This window comes from Bos javanicus, chromosome 26 (assembly GCF_032452875.1).
Source record: "Bos javanicus breed banteng chromosome 26, ARS-OSU_banteng_1.0, whole genome shotgun sequence".
Classification (NCBI taxonomy): Eukaryota; Metazoa; Chordata; class Mammalia; order Artiodactyla; family Bovidae; genus Bos; species Bos javanicus.
Genome location: NC_083893.1, coordinates 9,213,536 through 9,233,407, shown reverse-complemented (window position 1 = coordinate 9,233,407; position 19,872 = coordinate 9,213,536). Strand labels below are relative to the sequence as shown.

The window sequence follows — 19,872 nt, the reverse complement described above, 5'->3', positions numbered from 1 at the left end:
CCCAACTGCTGTTTGAAAGAACCAAAACCCCAGCTTCTTCTTAAATATATCCAAGTTTCAAGGATGCCATGGGAAATTTTCTGGGTTTTATTCCCAAGCTTATTTAAAGCAAATTTGGTTTATAATTAAGTCCAAAACACTGGCACTAGCCAGTGGGTTACAGTGTGCGTGATTATGTCTAAATGAGGGAATACAAAAGTGTGTGTGTGTGTGTGTGTGTGTGTGTGTGTGTGTGTGTGTGTGTGTCTGCCTGCCTGTCTAGGGGTTGGAGGGTTAGAAAGACCAGAAAGAACAAGAGAACACAATGCATGGGAAGACAACAGGGGAAAGAATGTGAAAAAAAAAATCACTTCTCAATTTACTCAATTCCTAATGTAAGGCCACATAATTTTGTCACAAAATTGCAGAGAGCATAAAGACTGCTACATTCCATTCTACCTGTGGTCCCATATAGTTTTCTTTGCATCATATGGCCATTCAATAAACAGAGTTGTGAGGTTCAGGATGCCATGACAGAAAGAACTAGCTTTTTACCTTTAACTAAAAACTGCAGTCTTTTGGTAGGAAGATGTAAAATTTTTTTAAAGGAGGAACTGCCAAGGCAATCAGTAATGACATGTATTCAATACTCACTCACTGCATCTATAGTTTTATAAATATTGGGGACATGAAACCATTTGAAAATCTAAAGGAATGAGATTTCATCCCAGAGAAATGCTCAAACCCATAAAAACTTGAATACAGTTTTGGGAGTTCAGACTCTACACATCCTAAGAATCCCTCTGCTGTATATTACAATCTGACATCCTGAGGAACAGTGTGTCTACAGTTCTGTTCCATATTAGCTTTTATCCCCTGTATCATGTGTATTTCAGAGAAGTCTAATAATTTTGTCCTAATGAGCTCTACATTTAAAGTATCTAAATAGATTAATTTACATTTTAAATTTACACACAACACCAAATTAAGGAAAGTGCAGATAGTTTATAATTTGCTTTGAACATTTCTATTTTTCTTGAATCATGTAGTTTCTGTTCTTTACATTCTGACTGCATACTCCAATCCTTCAACATAAGACTTCTATTAGTTACATTTCTCATATTAACTATATCCCTGACTTGTAATGATATTCTTTAGAACTTGCAGCACAAAGTCTCAAAAAAAAAAACAGAACAAAAAGGCATCTAATGTACCTTTAATTCTGCCCTATCCCTCTGATAAAAATGCATTAAATTTGAGATAACACATTTTCCAAAAAGTGACAAAACCACTTTTAAGAGAGATTCATTTTAGCTTTAAAAAATTAAAAACCCTAGAAAATGTAAACTATCAATACAAATACAGGAAAACAAATGAATAACTTAAATGAATTATATGTAGAAATACACAGTTGGAATTCTAATATTTTAGGGTTGAAATCTGGTCATGACTTCTCATTTAAGAAACAGGGAAAGGACAAGTGAATTACCTAATGTTATCTAGCAAGTAAGAATGCACTTCTCCAAATTTCAGCCCTCTTTTTACTTACTTAAGTTGGTAAGGAGATTTTTATCAAATCTTCCATTAAAAAGGAAAGTTAAGTTGAACTCTAAAATTATGTTGTTGAATGAGGTTTGATGACTATGCATGTATGCATGTGTTCAAAGTAGATTAAACATCCAGGAAAAAGTTCAACCAGAAAAACAACCAATAATTGCATGTGTTCTCCTAAATGTACTCAGCTTAGGTTTTTCTAAGCTCTTAGTTCATGTTTCACACTCAACTAATGTTACACAAAGTGTATTTTTAAACATGATCTGAGAATATCAAATAGAGCTTTAGACTCGTGTAATTCCCACAATTATGTAAGTGCACAAATAAGCAACATGAACTGCCAGAGATATGAGATGCTTTGGGAAGAAAATTACAAGGAAAAATAATTTAATCCTATTTTACATCTGATTGAAGCATCAGCTCCAATGTGTCATTTGGAAAAGTATCAAATTTGACATTTTAACACAAATACAGAATGAAATGATTCAAGTGTAAAGTTTTTTCTCAAGAAAAATACATAGAAATAACTTTGGCTTTCATCCAAGATGTAGTAACAGGGACTGGATTTACCTTCCTGCCTTAAACTACTATAAAGCCAAACAAAAGATATGAAAAGGCAGTTTCCAGATATTCAACAATAGTGAGAATAAGAGCGAGGGGAGGCAAATCCCCACAGCTCCCCCATGTTAACTGCCTAGTTTCCAGGCTGCAGCACAGGGCACGGGAACCCAAACAGAGTTATGTCAATCTTCCTGAGAAGATGAGATAGAACTGGAAATTCATGGAGGCCCAACTGAGTAGAATTTACAGGCTAGGATACCAGAGAAGAGAGATGTGCAGTGACTCCTCTCAAGATTTCAGCTAGTACTGATCAAATCACTGTCTGTGAGAAAACTATACAAATCCAGGCAAAAAGTACTGAACACAAAGAATTGGAAAGAATCCCCAAAGCTAACACAAGGCCATGAATAGTTTGTGTTCACACAAGCCATTATAGGAAAATCTCAAAATATACAGGGTACCAAACAGATGCTCAGGAGGAACTGACTCAAAAGTGTTGCAAAGTTAGCCCATAAAAGACATTATTATAAAAACAAAAAAGGCAAACCACAGTTTAGGAGAATATACTTGTAAAGTATAAATATGAGAAAGACTCTGTATCTAGAGTATACATTAAAGAACTCTTAAAGCAACAATAATAAAAATGATAAATAACCCAGTTAAAAAATGGCAAAAGATTTGAACAGACACTTAACCAAAGTAAACACATGGATGGTAAATAAGTTCAGTATCACTAGTTGTATGGCTGTTAGCATAACTGGTATTATCTTGAGCTCTTAACAGTTTTTCCTGTCTCTGCCAGGGCTGTAATGTGTAGTACTGAATCACTTCTCAGATAATCACGATGGTATGGTCACTCACTGAGAGCCAGACATCCTGGAATGTGAAGTCAAGTGGGCCTTAGGAAGCATCACTATGAACAAAGCTAGTGGAGGTGATGGAATTCCAGTTGAGCTGTTTCATATCCTCAAAGATGATGTTGTGAAAGTGCTGCACTCAATATGCCAGCAAATTCGGAAAACTCAGCAGTAGCCACAGGACTGGAAAAGGTCAGTTTTCATTCCAATCCCAAAGAAAGGCAATGCCAAAAAATGCTCAAACTACCACACAATTGCACTCATCTCACATGCTAGTAAAGTAATGCTCAAAATTCTCCAAGCTAGGCTTCAACAGTATGTGAACCGTGAACTTCCAGATGTTCAAGCTGGTTTTAGAAAAGGCAGGGGAACCAGAGACCAAACTGCCAACATCCGCTGGATCATTGAAAAACGCAAGAAAGTTCCAGAAAAACATCTATTTCTGCTTCATTGACTATGCCAAAGCCTTTGACTGTGTGGATCACAATAAACTGTGGGAAATTCTGAAAGAGATGGGAATACCAGACCACCTGACCTGCTTCTTGAGAAACCTGTATGCAGGTCAGGAAGCAACAATTTCAACTGGACATGGAACAACAGACTGGTTCCAAATAGGAAAAGGAGTACGTCAAGGCTGTATATTGTTACCCTGCTTATTTAACTTCTATGCAGAGTACATCATGAGAAAAGCTGAGCTGGACGAAGCACAAGCTGGAATCAAGACTGCCGGGAGAAATATCAATAACCTCAGATATGCAGATGACACCACCCTTATGGCAGAAAGTGAAGAACTAAAGAGCCTCTTGATGAAAGTGAAAAAGGAGAGTGAAAAAGCTGGCTTAAAGCTCAACATTCAGAAAACTAAGATCATGGCCTCTGGTCCCATCACTTCATGGCAAATAGATGGGGAAACAGTGGCTGACTATTTTTCTGGGCTCCAAAATCACTGCAGATGGTGACTGCCGCCATGAAATTAAAAGACGCTTACTCCTTGGAAGGAAAGTTATGACCAATCTAGACAGCATATTAAAAAGCAGAGACATTACTTTGTTGGCCTTTGTCAACAAAGGTCCATCTAGTCAAGGCTATGGTTTTTCCAGTGATCATGTATCGATGTGAGAGTTGGACTATAAAGAAAGCTGAGTGCAGAAGAATTGATGCTGTTGAACTGTGGTGTTGGAGAAGACTCTTGAGAATCCCTTGGACTGCAAGGAGATCCAACCAGTCCATCCTAAAGGAGATCAGTCCTGGGTGTTCATTGGAAGGACTGATGTTGAAGCTGAAACTCCAATACTTTGGCCACCTGATGCAAAGAGCTGACTCATCTGAAAAGACCCTGATGCTGGGAAAGATTGAGGGCAAGAGGAGAAGGGGACAACAGAGGATGAGATGGTTGGATGTCATCACCGACTAAATGGACATGGGTTTGGGTGGACTCCGGGAGTTGGTGATGGGCAGGGAGGCCTGGTATGCTGCGGTTCGTGGGGTCACAAAGAGTCAGACACGACTGAGTGACTGAATTGACTGACTGATTGAATCACTTCTCTGCCATTGAGGGTTTTGTCATTTAAGATATTGTTTAATAATCATGAGGACCAGGTGGCCTCAATGCTCTGTTAGTCCCCAAACAATAAAAACTTCCACTGATATATTTCCAGTGTCCAGGAGACTAGTTACCCTACCTGTTAGTCTTGACTTAGAAATATGCATCCTATATCCAAGCCTGTACCCTCATATCCTAGGTTAACTGTAAAACTGTCCCAATGCCCAATTAGCAGTGCCAAGTACAGCTGTGAATGCTTCCAGATCATTGTCTGCCTGATCCTGATCCCACCTTGTAAGTTATTCTATAATAAATCGATCCACTGATTACATGAAGCTGCCTCCTTTTGTTTCACTTTCAAGATGACTTCTCAGTTTGGTTGGCATTTTTCATTCCATCCGTCCTCCAACACTAATTTTTAGGGAAATGAAACTAAAACTACAATGAAGTGCTCCAACACACCCATGAGAATGGCTAAAATTAAAAGTATTAAATACCTACCATACCAAGTGTTGGCCAGGAAATAGAATAACTGTAACTCACACACCGGTGGGGAGAGTTTGGCAGTTTCTAAAGAAGTTAAACATGCACCTACATATGACTCAGCTATTTCATCTCTGGGTTTTGTTGTTGTTTTCAGTCATTCAGACCTGTCCGACTCACCAGGCTTCCTGGTCCTTCACTATCTCCTGTTGTTTGCTCAAACTCATGTCCATTGAGCTGGTATGCCATCCAACCATCTCGTCTTCTGTCATCCCCTTCTCCTCCTGCCCTCAATCTTTCCCAGCATCAGGGTCTTTTCCAAAGTCAGCTCTTTGCATCAGGTGGCCAGAGTACTAAAGCTCCAGCTTCAGCATCAGTCCTTCCAGTGCATTAATTATCCAAAAGAACTGAAAGCATATGTTCATACAAAGACCACAAATGTTCACAGCAGCCTTATTTGTAGTAGCCTCAAACTGTAAATGACCCAAATGCCTACCATAAAGAGAATGGATAAACAAATTGGATAAACAAATCCATTATATCCATATAATGGAACACCAAGTAAAATACTTAAAAGATGCATGTTCCTTGGAAGAAAAGCTATGATAAACCTAGCAGAGACATCACTTTGCTGACAAAACTCTGTATAGTCAAAACTATGGTTTTCTCAGTAGTCATGTGTGGATGTGAGAGCTGGATGACAAAGAAGGCTGAGCACCCAAGAACTGATGCTTTCAAACTGTGGTGCTGGAGAAGGCTGTTGACAGTCCCTTGGACAGCATGGAAATCAAACCAGTCAATCCTAAAGGAAATCAGTCCTGAATATTCACTGGAAGGACTGATGTTGAAGCTGGCCACCTGATGCGAAGAACTGACTCAGTGGAAAAGACCTTGATGCTGGGAAAGATTGAGGGCAGGAAGAGAAGGAGGCGACAGAGGATGAGATGGCTGGATGGCATCATCAACTCAATGGAAATGAGTGTGAGCAAACTCCAGGAGACAGTGAAGGACAGGGAAGCCTGGCATGCTGCAGGTCATAGAGTTGCAAAGAGTCAGACATGACTGAGCGACTGAACAACAAGTAAAATACTAAATGAAATGGAATTATTAAATTATTAATAATTTATTGTCTCATTCATTTGACTGATGTCAAATGTCTGAGTCATTTGACTGATACTCAAAACACAAATGAATCTTATAACCATTATGCTACATGAAAAGAAGCCAAACCCCTAAAAAATGTACACATATATCCTATAAGGTTCCCTCATATAAAATTCTAGAAAATACAAAATAATCTATAGTGACAGAAAGCAGATCAGTGGATCAGCCTGGGAATGAGGGGTGGGAACTATTTTACAAAGAGTCACAAAGACATTTTTGCATGCAATGGATAGTTCATTATCTTGATTATGGGGATAGTTTCATGGCTGTATAAAAACTTATCAAGTTGTGTACTTTAAATATGTGCTGTTTATTTCACATCAATTATACTTCATAAAGTTAAGTGTTAAGGGTTGATATGACCTACCTCAAAGACTCCTGCTCCCATAAAGGCTTTACCAACCCCCAACAGTTCAAATCAATTCTTCTTCAGTATTGTTTTTTACCCGTTTTAGTGCTGTTAGATAGATATGCTCCAAAATAGGACATGAGTGCCTTGAGACAATAATTTAAATGTCTTCATCTTTGGATATACCTTCCATTGCCTACATAATTAGCTGTATTGAATCTGAGTAGAAGTAAAACTAAAATCAGGGAAGCACTTAGGAGGTAACTGCTAGAATCAAAAAGAGAGACAATATTAGTTTGAGTTGAGGTGGAAGCAGTGGGGGTGAAGAAAAGTAAAAGAACCTGATGTGAAGATAAAACAACAACAACAAAATACCACATTATGGTGAGTAGATGTAGAAGGTGAGGGAGAGAGAGGCAAGAATAATACACAGGATTGCGGCTTAGATGCCTAGGAGGATAAATGACTATAAACTGTGGATATTCCTTGATTATACACTAAGCACCAACTGCATCGCAGGGGTGTTCTAGACACTGAGGACAGACCAGGGAAATAAAGTTCTAGCCATCACAGACCTACAGTCCACTGAAAGTCAAAACATGTCTTTCCAAAAGACAAATGGACAGTTGAATTTGAATTCAAAGCATAGCCAGGCTAGTTATATTAACTTTTACCTTATTTTAGCCAGTTATCTTTCAACAACTAGCACTAGAAGAGTCTGTGCTACCTAGTTAAACTCATGGAACAAGAACTTCGCAACAGTAACAAGTTCTGAGAATTTAGAATCTGCGTACACTTCTAAGAACTTCAAAAGACAAAGCTCCCTGGTTACAATGGGCTAAGTAATCGCTTGGTGCCACTATACTTTCATTTCAATACTGCCATCTTAGGTTAACACAGGGAACTACACAATCTTCAAAAGTCATACCCTTATTCAATAGAGAATGCAAAGGTTCAAAGAAGATTAATGAGAGCTATTTAATGACTGTAACATATATTTACAAGAATTAATTCACTGTAACACATATTTACAATAATTAATTCTCGTATCTGAGAGTATCCCTGACAAAACGGAAGATCTCATGAGGTAAGCAATTATACAGTTCGGAATATAAACCTTTCTTTGAAAAACTAGGAAGTGACTTACTGAATCTCAATTAAAAATAAAAATATACTAACAGACAATGGGGAATGGGAAAGTAAAATAAAATGCAGATAAATCTTACTTATTCAGTAAGTTTAACCTGCTTTTCTAACCACAGCTCTTTAAACAGCAACAGCTGTTTAAATTTGCTTAAATACTAAAGTTACTGGTTTTAACTTTAATCCCATGACTGTAGTGATGGTTTAAGAAGGAAAATAAGGTCAAGATCCTAATAAGTGTCAAGGACCATGGATCTGGAGGACTGGTTATATTTAACCAAAATGTTGATACTTATCAATTAACATTATTTACAATCTCCAATGTTTTCTGTGAAGTAAAATCACACTATAAGAATTATGTTGAAAAGTATTCAGAAACACTGAAGAATACCTTTGATTTAACATTACTATAAAAAGATAACAAAAAAAATCACAACCTGTGTACACAGTACCATCTCAATATGGGGTGGAGGAGGGATGGAGAAAGCAAAAATAGCCTCAGAACTGTAGAAATGAGTGAAGACATTTCTTCAGATAATATCAAGGATAAATATTGTTTCTGTATATATATATATACAAATACATATATAAACACACTCAGTATAAACTCTAAATGCAAATACAAAAAAGTCATTAAGTAAAATAATATTTTGATAGAACAGTTCATAAAAAATACAAATATAAAATATTCTGTTAAAATATTACTATGATACCACACTGGTGTGTGATATTAGTAGTGGAGAAGGCTATGTCTGTGAGGGAAGGGATAGAACATGGGAACTTTGTATTTCCACCCATTTTTGTTGTAAACCTAAAAGTGCTCTAAAAAATAGTTTTGGGGTTTTTAAACCTATTATTCTCTCTGTACTGAGCATATATTGGTTTTCTTGAGAAGTATCCTAAATTTTGGCACTGCTAATAAAATTGGTTAGTATCACCCTGTTTTCTGGAAAGCAATCTGACAGAAGTCTCTAAATTCAATTTTTCCCTTTACCTGTTTAAGATTTCATCTTGATGCAGTTAAACAAATTTAAAAATCCCTAATCAGTCTTTTAGTATAGAGAAAACCAGGCTGCAAAGTATCTGCCCGTTTCTTCACAATAAGTGCTAACTTTCTTTCCTTAGCTAGAAAAGGAGGCAGTGGCCAAAAAAAATTTGTCTTACAAGGTCAAGTTCTCCTTCCTTTAACTTTTCTACTGTTTTACCCAGTCTCCTACATTGCAGGCAGATTATTTCCCAACTGAACCACAAAGGAATAACCATACTGTTTTACAATCTTACATAAATAGTTATATCACAACCCATGGCTTTTTTATACATTTCTATTTTCTCTATATTGTTAAGAGTCACAAGTACAATGACTCTGTCCAGCTCATATGATACTGCCTGACATATATCACAGTAGATGTTTAAAATACTGTTGAATGAATCTTCTTTTCAATTCACTAATACAAGAGTAATCCTCCAAAAGGAGTAAAAATGTTCTCTATCCTGCTGATGGAAAGGGATTTAATTTAAGGAATGAGCTCAAGAACATGAAAACTGGAAGAGGTTAACTACTAGAAAGTATCTGTTTCTAATATTTGAATCATGGCAGCAGGGAGAGGAAAGGTATGTGAATGTCTGACAAAGACATTAAGGACATGTTTGACCAGAGAGCTCTCACATACAGTAACAATACCATATCTGTATCCTACATTATACTAAGTGTTTTATTAGAAACTATCTCACTTGATTAACAACCCTGTGAGTCAGGACAATAATTCCCCTTTTCAAAAGTGAGGAATCTGCAGCATCAATAGAGTAGAACCAGGACTCAAAACCAAATCTAAGCATCTGCCTACTACATCCCATGGCTTCCATACTACCGCATCCCATTTCATGACATCCATGACATGAAAATTAGTCTCATTAGCTTCTGAGTAGATAAAAAAACACAACTAGCTATTACCTAACATAATGGAATAGTCAGTCCATTGCAATTTTTTCCCCTGCTGTACTTCACTTGTGGGTAAGATAAGCAAAGCATAACAAAATAAACTAAACCTGGAATTTCATTTTAATATAAATCGCATACAAGGTATATGTTTAAAAAGATTCTTTTTAAACAATTTTACTTTCCCACCAAAAATGCATAAGGTTTCCAATTGCTTCACACCTTACCAACACTTAAGAAAAATTAAAAAATTTTTTTCTTATTTTAGCCAGTGAATAGGAAAAATACTTCTAGTCCTTTCCTCCTATGTTTCTCATTTCCTCTCACATTCCTAATGTTTCTGATCCCTCTGGTTACCATATGTGCAGGGTTTTTCCCACACTAGGCAACACTCTGTGACACCAGGTGGCTGTTCTACGCATTATCTCCCACAGGCTAAGGGCTCAGTCCCACGAGACTGCCCCTACTTCAGGTGCCAACTGTAAGTAGCAGGTCTTCACCTAGGTCACTCACAACTTCTATCCAATATGGCCACAGACAGAAGGCTCTCATGATCCCCTTAGGTTTAATTTGCTAGACTGGCTCACAAAGTCAGGAAAATACTAATTTGCACTTACCAGTTTACTATAAAAGGGTATCATAAAAGACACATATGAACATCCAGATGGAAAAGGAGTACAGGGAAAGGTAAGTGGGAAGGGGCACAGAGCTTCCATGTCCTTTCCAGACATGTCTCTTTCTTAACTGCTCTACTTGTTCACCACCACAGAAGTCCCGTGAACCTCGCAGGCATGACTGATCATTAACTCCATTTCCAGCCCTTCTCCCTTCTCAAGAGAACTGTGGGGAATGGTGGTGGTGATTGGGGGCAGCGGGAGGATGAGGCTGAAAATTCCAAGCTTCTAATTATGGCTTGTTATTTCCAGTGAACAACCATCATCCTGGAGCCATCCAGTCATCTCAGAACAAAAGACACTCTTACCACCTGAGACAGTACAATGGTTTCAGGAGCCCAATGTCAAGAACCCGGGGCAGAGACCAACATATTTATTTTTTTCTCTTATTTTACAGCCAACTTAGGGGTATAAGCGGTATTTCATTGTGATTTTGGAGAAAGCAATGGCAACCCACTCCAGTACTCTTGTCTGGAAACTCCCACGGACGGAGGAGCCTGACAGACTGCAGTCCACGGAGTCGCTAAGAGTCGGACACGACTGAGCGACTTCACTTTCACTTTTCACTTTCACGCATCGGAGAAGGAAATGGCAACCCACTCCAGTGTTCTTGCCTGGAGAATCCCAGGGAAGGGGAGCCTGTTGGGCTGCCATCTACGGGGTCACACTGAATCGGACACGACTGAAGCAACTTAGCAGCAGCAGCACTGTGATTTTAATATCTAACGATATTATCAGATAGTTTATTAGTATCTTTCCACATGCTTATTTCCCATCCACAGATCTTTCTTTAGTAAAGTATCTGTTCAAATTTTTGCCCCCTTTCAAAACTGGATTATGTGTCACCTTATCAGTGAGATGTAACTTTTTAAATATATTTTGGACTCAAATCCTTAATCACATATATATGGTTTGCAACTATTTTCTCCAAGTCTGTTGCTTGTCTTCTCAGTTTCCAAATAGTGCTTTTCTTTTTGAAGCACAAAGATTTTTAATTTTGATGAAGTTCATTTCTATTTTTTTTAAATGGATTATGCATGTTTCTGTATCTAAGAAGTCATTGCCTAATCCAAGATGGTGAAGACCTACTACTATGTTTTCTTCTAAAAGTTTCATAGTTTTAGCTTTTAAATCCAGGTCATTGATCCTACATTTTGTTTGTTTCTCTTTAAAAACTGTAGTACAACTATATTAGTTTCAAGTGTATAACAGTGATTCAATAGTTTTAAAGATTATACTCTAAATTATTACAAAATAATGGCTATGTTTTCCTGTGCTGCACAATATATCCTTGCTGCTTGATCCTACATTTTCTTCTAGAAGTTTTCTAATTCTAGATTTTATACAAGTCTATAATCTATTTTTCTGTATCGTGTGGGGAAGGGTCTGAGTGTCATTTTTTTTAACATATGGGTTTCCAACTGTTCCAGCACCATTTGCTGAAAGAACGCCAACACATTACCTTGGCATCTGTGCAAAAAACTGACCATATATATCAGAATTTACTTCTTGACTTGATTATATTGATCCATCTGTTTATGGCTATAATTTTATAATAAGTTTTAAAGTCAGGTATTTATTAAGTCCTTTTGCTTTTTCAAAATTGTTTTAGCTCTTCTAGAGCCTCTGCATTTCTGTATAGATTTTAGAATAAGCTTCTCAATTTCTACAAAGAGATCCACTGCAATTATGACAGGGATTGTAGTCAGTCTACAGATGATCAATCTGAATCTTCCAATCTATAAAGATAGTATATCTCTGGATTTATTTGGGTTGTCTTTAATTTCTCTCTGTAATGCTTTGTAGTTTTTAGTGTACAGAAATGCTCATTTTTAAAATACCAACAATAAATATCTTATTTAAGCTTTGAATCTGGTAACAAGTTGTAACAGCAAATTTTGCAGAAGTTATTTAGAATCTTTCAGACACAATTTTAAGTTTTCCATACCTCACATTCATCAATGAGATAAACCTTAAACAATGAAAAAACAGCAAAGGTCTGTTATCTCATAAAGTTTAAGGGTTTTAAAACATTCATAAAACCAAGTAGGAAAGAAATTAATACCTATCTCAAAGAGGGAACTTGCCTTGACTATTTTGTTTCTGCTACCAAAAAAGTGTTTGGTAGCAGAAACTAAGTACAGCTCTTTCTCCACTTATGATGGGGTTACATCTCAATAAACACTTCATTAAACTGAAAACATCCAGTCAGAAACCTACCAAACATCACAGCTTACCTTTTGTTGTACAATTGTTTAGTCATGCCTGACTCTTTGTGACCCCATGAACTGCAGCAAGCCAGGCTTCCCTGTCCTGCTATTTCCTGGAGTCTGCTCAAATCTACCCTACTTTAAATGTGTTCAAAATGCTAACATTAGCCTACAGTTGAGCAGAATCACCTAAGACAAAGCCTACTTTATAATAAAGTGCTGAATATCTCACATTAAACACTGTACTGAAAGTGAAACACAGCATGGCTGTGTGGGTCTAAAATGGTTTTAAGACTATTGGCAGTGTTTTGCTTGTGACTGAGTTACTGACTGAGAGTTGCAGCTGACTGAGAGCTGCAGCAGACTGCCGATGCCCAGCAGTATGAGCGTATCACACTGCAGAGAGCTAGCCTGGGAAAAGTACAGCTTCTACTGAATGTGTATCATTTTTGCACCATCATAAAGTCAAAAACTTTTAAGTCAAACCATCATCATAAATCATGAATTAGGAACCACGTGTACTAAATCTGGTTTTCTTCCTAACTCCCATCTAACCCACAGAAAGTTCACCAACTAAAGTCATCCACACACACACACACACACACACACACACACACAATTTCTCTCTATATCTATATGTATATAAAACTTAATACCACAAACTCAATCAAATGTATCATCTTCAGTCTTTCTGTCACAATCTTTTACTACAAGATTTTCATTTCCAACTATGAATATATAAGCTTTCATGGAGTCATATTTGTCAAACAGTTTAGATTCTATCAAAGGTTCAAATTATGAAAAGTATTTTTAAACTTTGAGAAGTATGAATGTTAAAAAGACTTTTTGATGAGAAACTCTCATTTAAAATAAAAATTTAGAAAAATTCATATCAGAAATCATGTACAATTTCACTATTTAAAATATGGCAAAAATTAGAAACTACCCAAACGCTCAGTGACAAGATGATATAAACTATGGTATTTACTTACTGAATATTGAACATCACTGAATACTGTACTCTAGTAAAAATGAATAAACTATAGTATATGTAACAACATGATAAATATTATAAATGTAATGTTGGAGGGGGAAAGAAACAATCCCAAAACACAGTAAGCATATGTCTCTAAGCAAAACTAAGCATGTCATTTGGGCACAGATACATTCATAATAAAAAAAATTTTACAGAGACTAAGGAATAATATGAACCAAATGGGGAATAGTCTGCAAAGGGGATAGGAAGTAAACAGGGCCAGGGGAGAGTGGAAAATGAAATCATGGAGAAATACATAAATAGACAAATGCAATCACTAATGCTCCAGTTCTTGGGTTGAATGGAGGGTGTACATGCTTTATAACTTACATAGGTCATCTAATTTTTTGTTAAGTATAATTATTTTTTAAAAACATAAAAGCAAAATCTATTTTTAAAAATCACCCATCATAAAACATTTTCCAGAAGCTTAATTTGGCTTTAATCCTGTTTTAAAAAGTTTTTAAAAGTTTTTACCGTTGTTTCTGTTTAACTGCTTTGTCCAAGTGCTGGAAGATATCCTGAAACAGGGTGCAGCTGGATCGACTGTTAATAGAATACCCATATCCTCTTTTCCAATATTGTTTCAGATCATTTAAATATTCTAAAACCTAAAAATAAAAATTTCAAACATCATTACATTTTTATTAATATAACAGATTTTCTGATTTAATAATGATCTCTCAGAAAAGGTTACATTGTTTAATCACTATTCTACACAAAGTACAGGAGAATCTTAGCAGTTACAAAGTTTTTATTTACATTTCAAGTATTTAAGGGTGAGACCCAGAGATTTACACTGAGACACAAACCTGAATGGGAATGTAGAGACTGACATGAAAGAGCAAGTCAGCAGTATTCACAGCCAACAATCCCAGCATCCTTGACAGTTCAGAAGAGTGGGATAAAGACAGGTGCATGCCTCCCTTCTCTTCTAAAATTATATTAAGATCATAGCAAAGATAGAAACAGAAAAAAGAAAACATAAATAGAAAAATATTCATTATAGCACAGAAAGTTGCTCACAGTGAGTCAGGAATTTTAAAGAATTTTAGGAAGGTAGAAACCAGATAGAAAATGAGTTACTTTGGTTCAAGCAACCAAAGACAGTAATAAGAACAGCAATAAAAGCAGACCAAGATTATGGGAAATTGGTACTAGAAGGAATGAATTAATATATTAAAACATTCTAAAGGAAAAACTGACAAAAGACACACATCTCTAAGACCTATTAATTCCATTTATTATAATAATCACAGAGGAACATGAGAGACAATGTACAAGAATATCTTAGAATAGCAATGCTTATAGGAACCAAAAAAAAAAAATTCTGGAAATACCTAAACTTCATTAAGAGGTAGATAATTAAACTATAAAATACACATACTATGGATACTATGAGATTATTTATAGATCTACATGAACTGATATGGAAAGATCTCCAAGACATAATGCTGAATGAGAACAGCTGGTTAAGAATAATAAATACTTGTTGGCCTCACCACAGGCAATAGATCAGACCACCAACTACTGTTAAAGTGTGCAAGCATGCTCAGTTGCTCAGTCATGTCCGACTCTTTGTGACCCTATGGACTGTAGCCCACCAAGCTCCTCTGTCCGTGGAATTATCTCCGCAAGAATACTGGAGATGCCATTTCGTCTTTCAGGGGATCTTTTCGACCTAGGAATCAAACCTGTGTCTCCTGTAGCTCCTGCACTGGCAGGTGGATTCTTTACCCCTGAGCCACCGGGGAAGCCCATTTTAGTGTGATGGGGCAATATCAGGCATTTCTGAACCTGTCATGGCCAGAGTATTCTTACTCTACTGGGTTTTTTTTATGTAACCCAGTGTATGTTGTTTAACTATTGTTGGTAAGGAGAGAAGAGCAAGATGGGGGGAAGGATGGGACACAGATATGTATAGAAGATGGTCATATGTGAGCCAGTGAAAAAGGTCTGGAACAGATCCTTCTCTTACAGCTCTCAGAGGAGACCAGGCCTGCTGACATCTTAAGTGTGGACTAGTAGTGGAATATATTAATCTTTTTTTTTCATTTTCCTAAGAAGTAATTGAAAGCTATAATTTATGCAGTTATTTTCAATGTTTGGAGCCTTATGCCTTTTACAGATCTATTAAAAATGCTGGATCTCTTTTGAGTTTTGAAATCTTGGACACATTCCATAATTTAGTTGAGATTTACTTCATTATCTGCTGAGAGTTCCAGCACCTCCTCAGAATTGTGCCAAGTCCTCAAAAATGCCCTTAGCACACAGACACTATTCAATAAATGCCAATTGTTTTGTGAATTTCTGTATTTTTGTAAAAGACATTTGTTAAAGACAAAAAGTAGAATAAATACAGTACAATACCGTTTACTACCAAAATACACACATTAAAAGATTGAAAAGTACACATTAAACTGACAAGAACGATAGATTTTCTGTGGAGACCTCTTAACTTGGAGTTGGTGATTAAGGTGGCCTTTATCTGAATGTTAAAACTTGTATTCATGTATCATTTGATCTAACACCAAAAGTGGAGGATAAAAAGTTGCAATCCAAAAGAGGTACAAGAGAAGACCATGTGGCCGACACGAGCCATTCTTCCCAGAAAAGTCCCTAGAGAAATTAAGTGCTAGCTGTAAGTTTAAAACCAAGAGCAAGGACAGGCCAGTGCCATGTACTAAAAACAAAACTCAACAAATACTAAAAGTGAAAGTGAAGTCGCTCAGTCGTGTCCAACTCTTTACTACCCCATGGACTGTAGCCTACAAAGCTCCTCTGTCCATGGGATTCTCCAGGCAAGAATACTGGAGTGGGTTGCTAAAGAGGTAATTAAATAAAAAAGTTAACAAAAGGAAAAAGTAAAAAATTTTTTAATTAAAATAAAAAGAATTAGACAAAGTTTTGCCAAATCTTTTCAAGAAATGAAACAAAAATAGTATCAGAAATGAAAAAGAAGAGGCACTCTGAAACTGACATAGGGAAAAGAATGTCAGGCAGAATGCAGCAGTCTTGCTGAGTCAAGAAGTCAGTACTCAGAGTTTAGTAAGTCTGAAGTGACTGGAATTAGAAGGTTAGAGAAGAGAGGAAGAAGCTACACAGAAAAAGAACTCCAAAAATCATGGAAGTGGCAGGGGGGAATCCCCTTGATTATGTTGCGAATGTTATGGGATTTGTAAGCTGATCAACTGCAGAGCTAGCACAAGGCTAGGAGATATTCACGTTCCAAGCAGCTTAAGTAGAGAGCTCCACAGACACCAAGAGATCCAGGATTTCAATCTGGACGCCAAAGGGTCATACTTTAACAGTAAAGACGTGTATAAGTAAAGTCTTGTGTCTGAGTTTTGTAAGGTCAGGTCTAGAACTTGAAACTCAGGAAGAATAAAGCTTCAAAAGGATCAAACTGATCCACAAGTAACTTAACTGCAGAATAAAACAAAATTCAACACTTAAAAGACAAAATCCAGGTATTCAACACCGTAACGTTCACAGTGTCCATTATCTAATAAATAATTACTAGAAATACATGAAGAAACAAGAAACATAATATTAACTAGGAGAAAAATCAGTCAATAAAAGAATCTATCTTAAGAAAAAAATCACAATTCAATACTAGAAAATGTACTAATGTAATTAACTATGCTAGAAGATTAAAGAAGAAAAAATAATCATCTTCCTAGATGTCAGAAATCCAGCACATTCTTAATTTTAAAAACAATAAACAAATAGAAAGTTTTAGTAGACAAGAAACAGAAATTTTCTTAACTTGGTAAGGATAACTACTGGTGACTATGCCAAACATATTTTATAATGAAAAACTGAACGTGCTCTTAACTAGAAAATATACAGATATATCTGCTCTCTTCTCTCAGAAATCACTCTAAAAAACAAGAATCAGAAAACGAAAGGCAAATGTTCCTTTCAAAGAAATTAGAAATCCTGAGCCACCACCATAAATGAGGACGGACTGCCAAATGCAATAAAAATCAAACACAACATCTCAGATAAAACCAGCAGAAGACAGATCCTCAAAGCACACGGTACACTTGTGGAAGTAAATCCAGCAATCCTTGCTCAAAACAATGAAGTCTAACAGGAGCCTCCCTGGACAGAGTGTAACACCATTACAGGAAACATATTGACCATCCATCTCTACATGAAGTGCACTGCAAAGAATCTCAGAGAAAAACTCTAAATTGTAAGGAACACTATTTATGTCTGAACCAATAGGCTCATCCCTATTGGCCACTTGAGAAGTAAAAGCTGAACTCATTGCAAAGATGAGTAATTAAAAAGGTGCTAGTGTCTACACAAACATACAAATTAAAAACAAGACAGCTACACAGATAAAACAGCCAGGAAAAAAGCCCACTCACCCTAGAAATTCTACAGAGCAAATGAAAACTATAATTAAATATAGTATCATGAATTCTAAAGACTTAAGAAAATAAAATAATCATTTAAAAAAAGAAAGTACAAAATGAGAAAAAAAAAGATATGTGAAGAAGCCTAAAGATAGAAATATACACTGGAACAGCTCCAAAAATAGTTTGGCTTCTACAAAGAACCCATATGAATGAAGAGGAAAGAAAGGGAATACCAATTACGTGGGCAGAAACTGTAGATGAATTACTGCCATCACCAGGTAGAGCACAGAACTTAATATATTATGAAAATTTTATAAAAGAATAGGTATTGGAAATCCATTCATCCTCTCTGAACTCTGGAAATACATTCACCCTATAAAAAGAAGAATTTGGATTATATTAGCGGGCGCAGGAGGGCCTAGAAGAGCTATTCCACGTTCAAGGTCAGGAGGGCTGGTGCTGAGGAGATACCCCTCGTCCAAGGTAAGGAGCAGCAGCTGCGCCTTGCTGGAGCAGCTGTGAAGAGATACCCCACGTGCAAGGTAAGAGAAATCCAAGTAAGACGGGAGGTGTTGCAAGAGGGCATCAGAGGGCAGACACACTAAAACCATACTCACAGAAAACAAGTCAATCTAATCACACTAGGACCACAGCCTTGTTTAACTCAATGAAACTAAGCCATGCCCTGTGGGGCCACCCAAGACAGGCGGGTCATGGTGGAGAGGTCTGACAGAATGTGGTCCACTGGAGAAGGGAACGGCAAACCACTTCAGTATTCTTGCCTTGAGAACCCCATGAACAGTATGAAAAGGCAAAATGATAGGATACTGAAAAGGAAATCCCCAGGTCAGTAGGTGCCCAATATGCTACTAGAGATCAGTGGAGAAATAACTTCAGAAAGAATGAAGGGATGGAGCCAAAGCAAAAACAATACCCAGCTGTGGATGTGACTGGTGATAGAAGCAAGGTCCGATGCTGTAAAGAGCAATATTGCATAGGAACCTGGAATGTCAGGTCCATGAATCAAGGCAAATTGGAAGTGGTCAAAAAAGAGATGGCAAGAGTGAATGTCGACATTCTAGGAATCAGCGAACTAAAATGGACTGGAATGGGTGAATTTAACTCAGATGACCATTATATCTACTACTGCGGGCAGGAATCCCTCAGAAGAAATGGAGTGGCCATCATGGTCAACAAAAGAGTCTGAAATGCAGTACTTGGATGCAATCTCAAAAATGACAGAATGATCTCTGTTTGTTTCCAAGGCAAACCATTCAATATCACAGTAATCCAAGTCTATGCCCCAACCAGTAACGCTGAAGAAGCTGAAGTTGAACAGTTCTATGAAGACCTACAAGACCTTTTAGAACTAACACCCAAAAAAGATGTCCTTTTCATTATAGGGGACTGGAATGCAAAAGTAGGAAGTCAAGAAACACCTGGAGTAACAGGCAAATTTGGCCTTGGAGTACGAAATGAAGAAGGGCAAAGACTAATAGAGTTTTGCCAAGAAAATGCACTGGTCATAGCAAACACCCTCTTCCAACAACACAAGAGAAGACTCTACAAATGGACATCACCAGATGGTCAACACCGAAATCAGATTGATTATATTCTTTGCAGCGAAAGATGGAGAAGCTCTACACAGTCAGCAAAAACAAGACGGGGAGCTGACTGTGGCTCAGACCATGAACTCCTTATTGCCAAATTCAGACTTAAATTGAAGAAAGTAGGGAAAACCACTAGACCATTCAGGTATGACCTAAATCAAATCCCTTATGATTATACAGTGGAAGTGAGAAATAGATTTAAGGGCCTAGATCTGATAGATAGAGTGCCTGATGAACTATGGAATGAGGTTTGTGACACTGTACAGGAGACAGGGATCAAGACCATCCCCATGGAAAAGAAATACAAAAAACCAAAATGGCTGTCTGGGGAGGCCTTACAAATAGCTGTGAAAAGAAGAGAAGTGAAAAGCAAAGGAGAAAAGGAAAGATATAAGCATCTGAA

At 37.0% G+C, this 19,872-nt stretch overlaps 1 protein-coding gene across 5 annotated transcripts in view; it reads right to left on the bottom strand.

The window, feature by feature from the left end:
- Nucleotides 1–19,872, bottom strand: part of MINPP1 (multiple inositol-polyphosphate phosphatase 1) — a 72,621-nt gene that overhangs the window by 42,026 nt on the left and 10,723 nt on the right. For 4 of the 5 annotated variants that reach the window (XR_009733727.1, XM_061402704.1, XM_061402706.1 and 1 more), the window contains exon 4: nt 13,967–14,100. The exons of the other annotated variant lie outside the window; for it this stretch is intronic. Coding sequence is in view for 3 of the 4 variants with exons in the window: in XM_061402704.1 (XP_061258688.1) it covers nt 13,967–14,100 (134 nt within the window). In the remaining variant the exon portion in view is untranslated. The remainder of the gene's footprint in view (nt 1–13,966; nt 14,101–19,872) is intronic. 5 annotated transcript variants of the gene reach the window in all.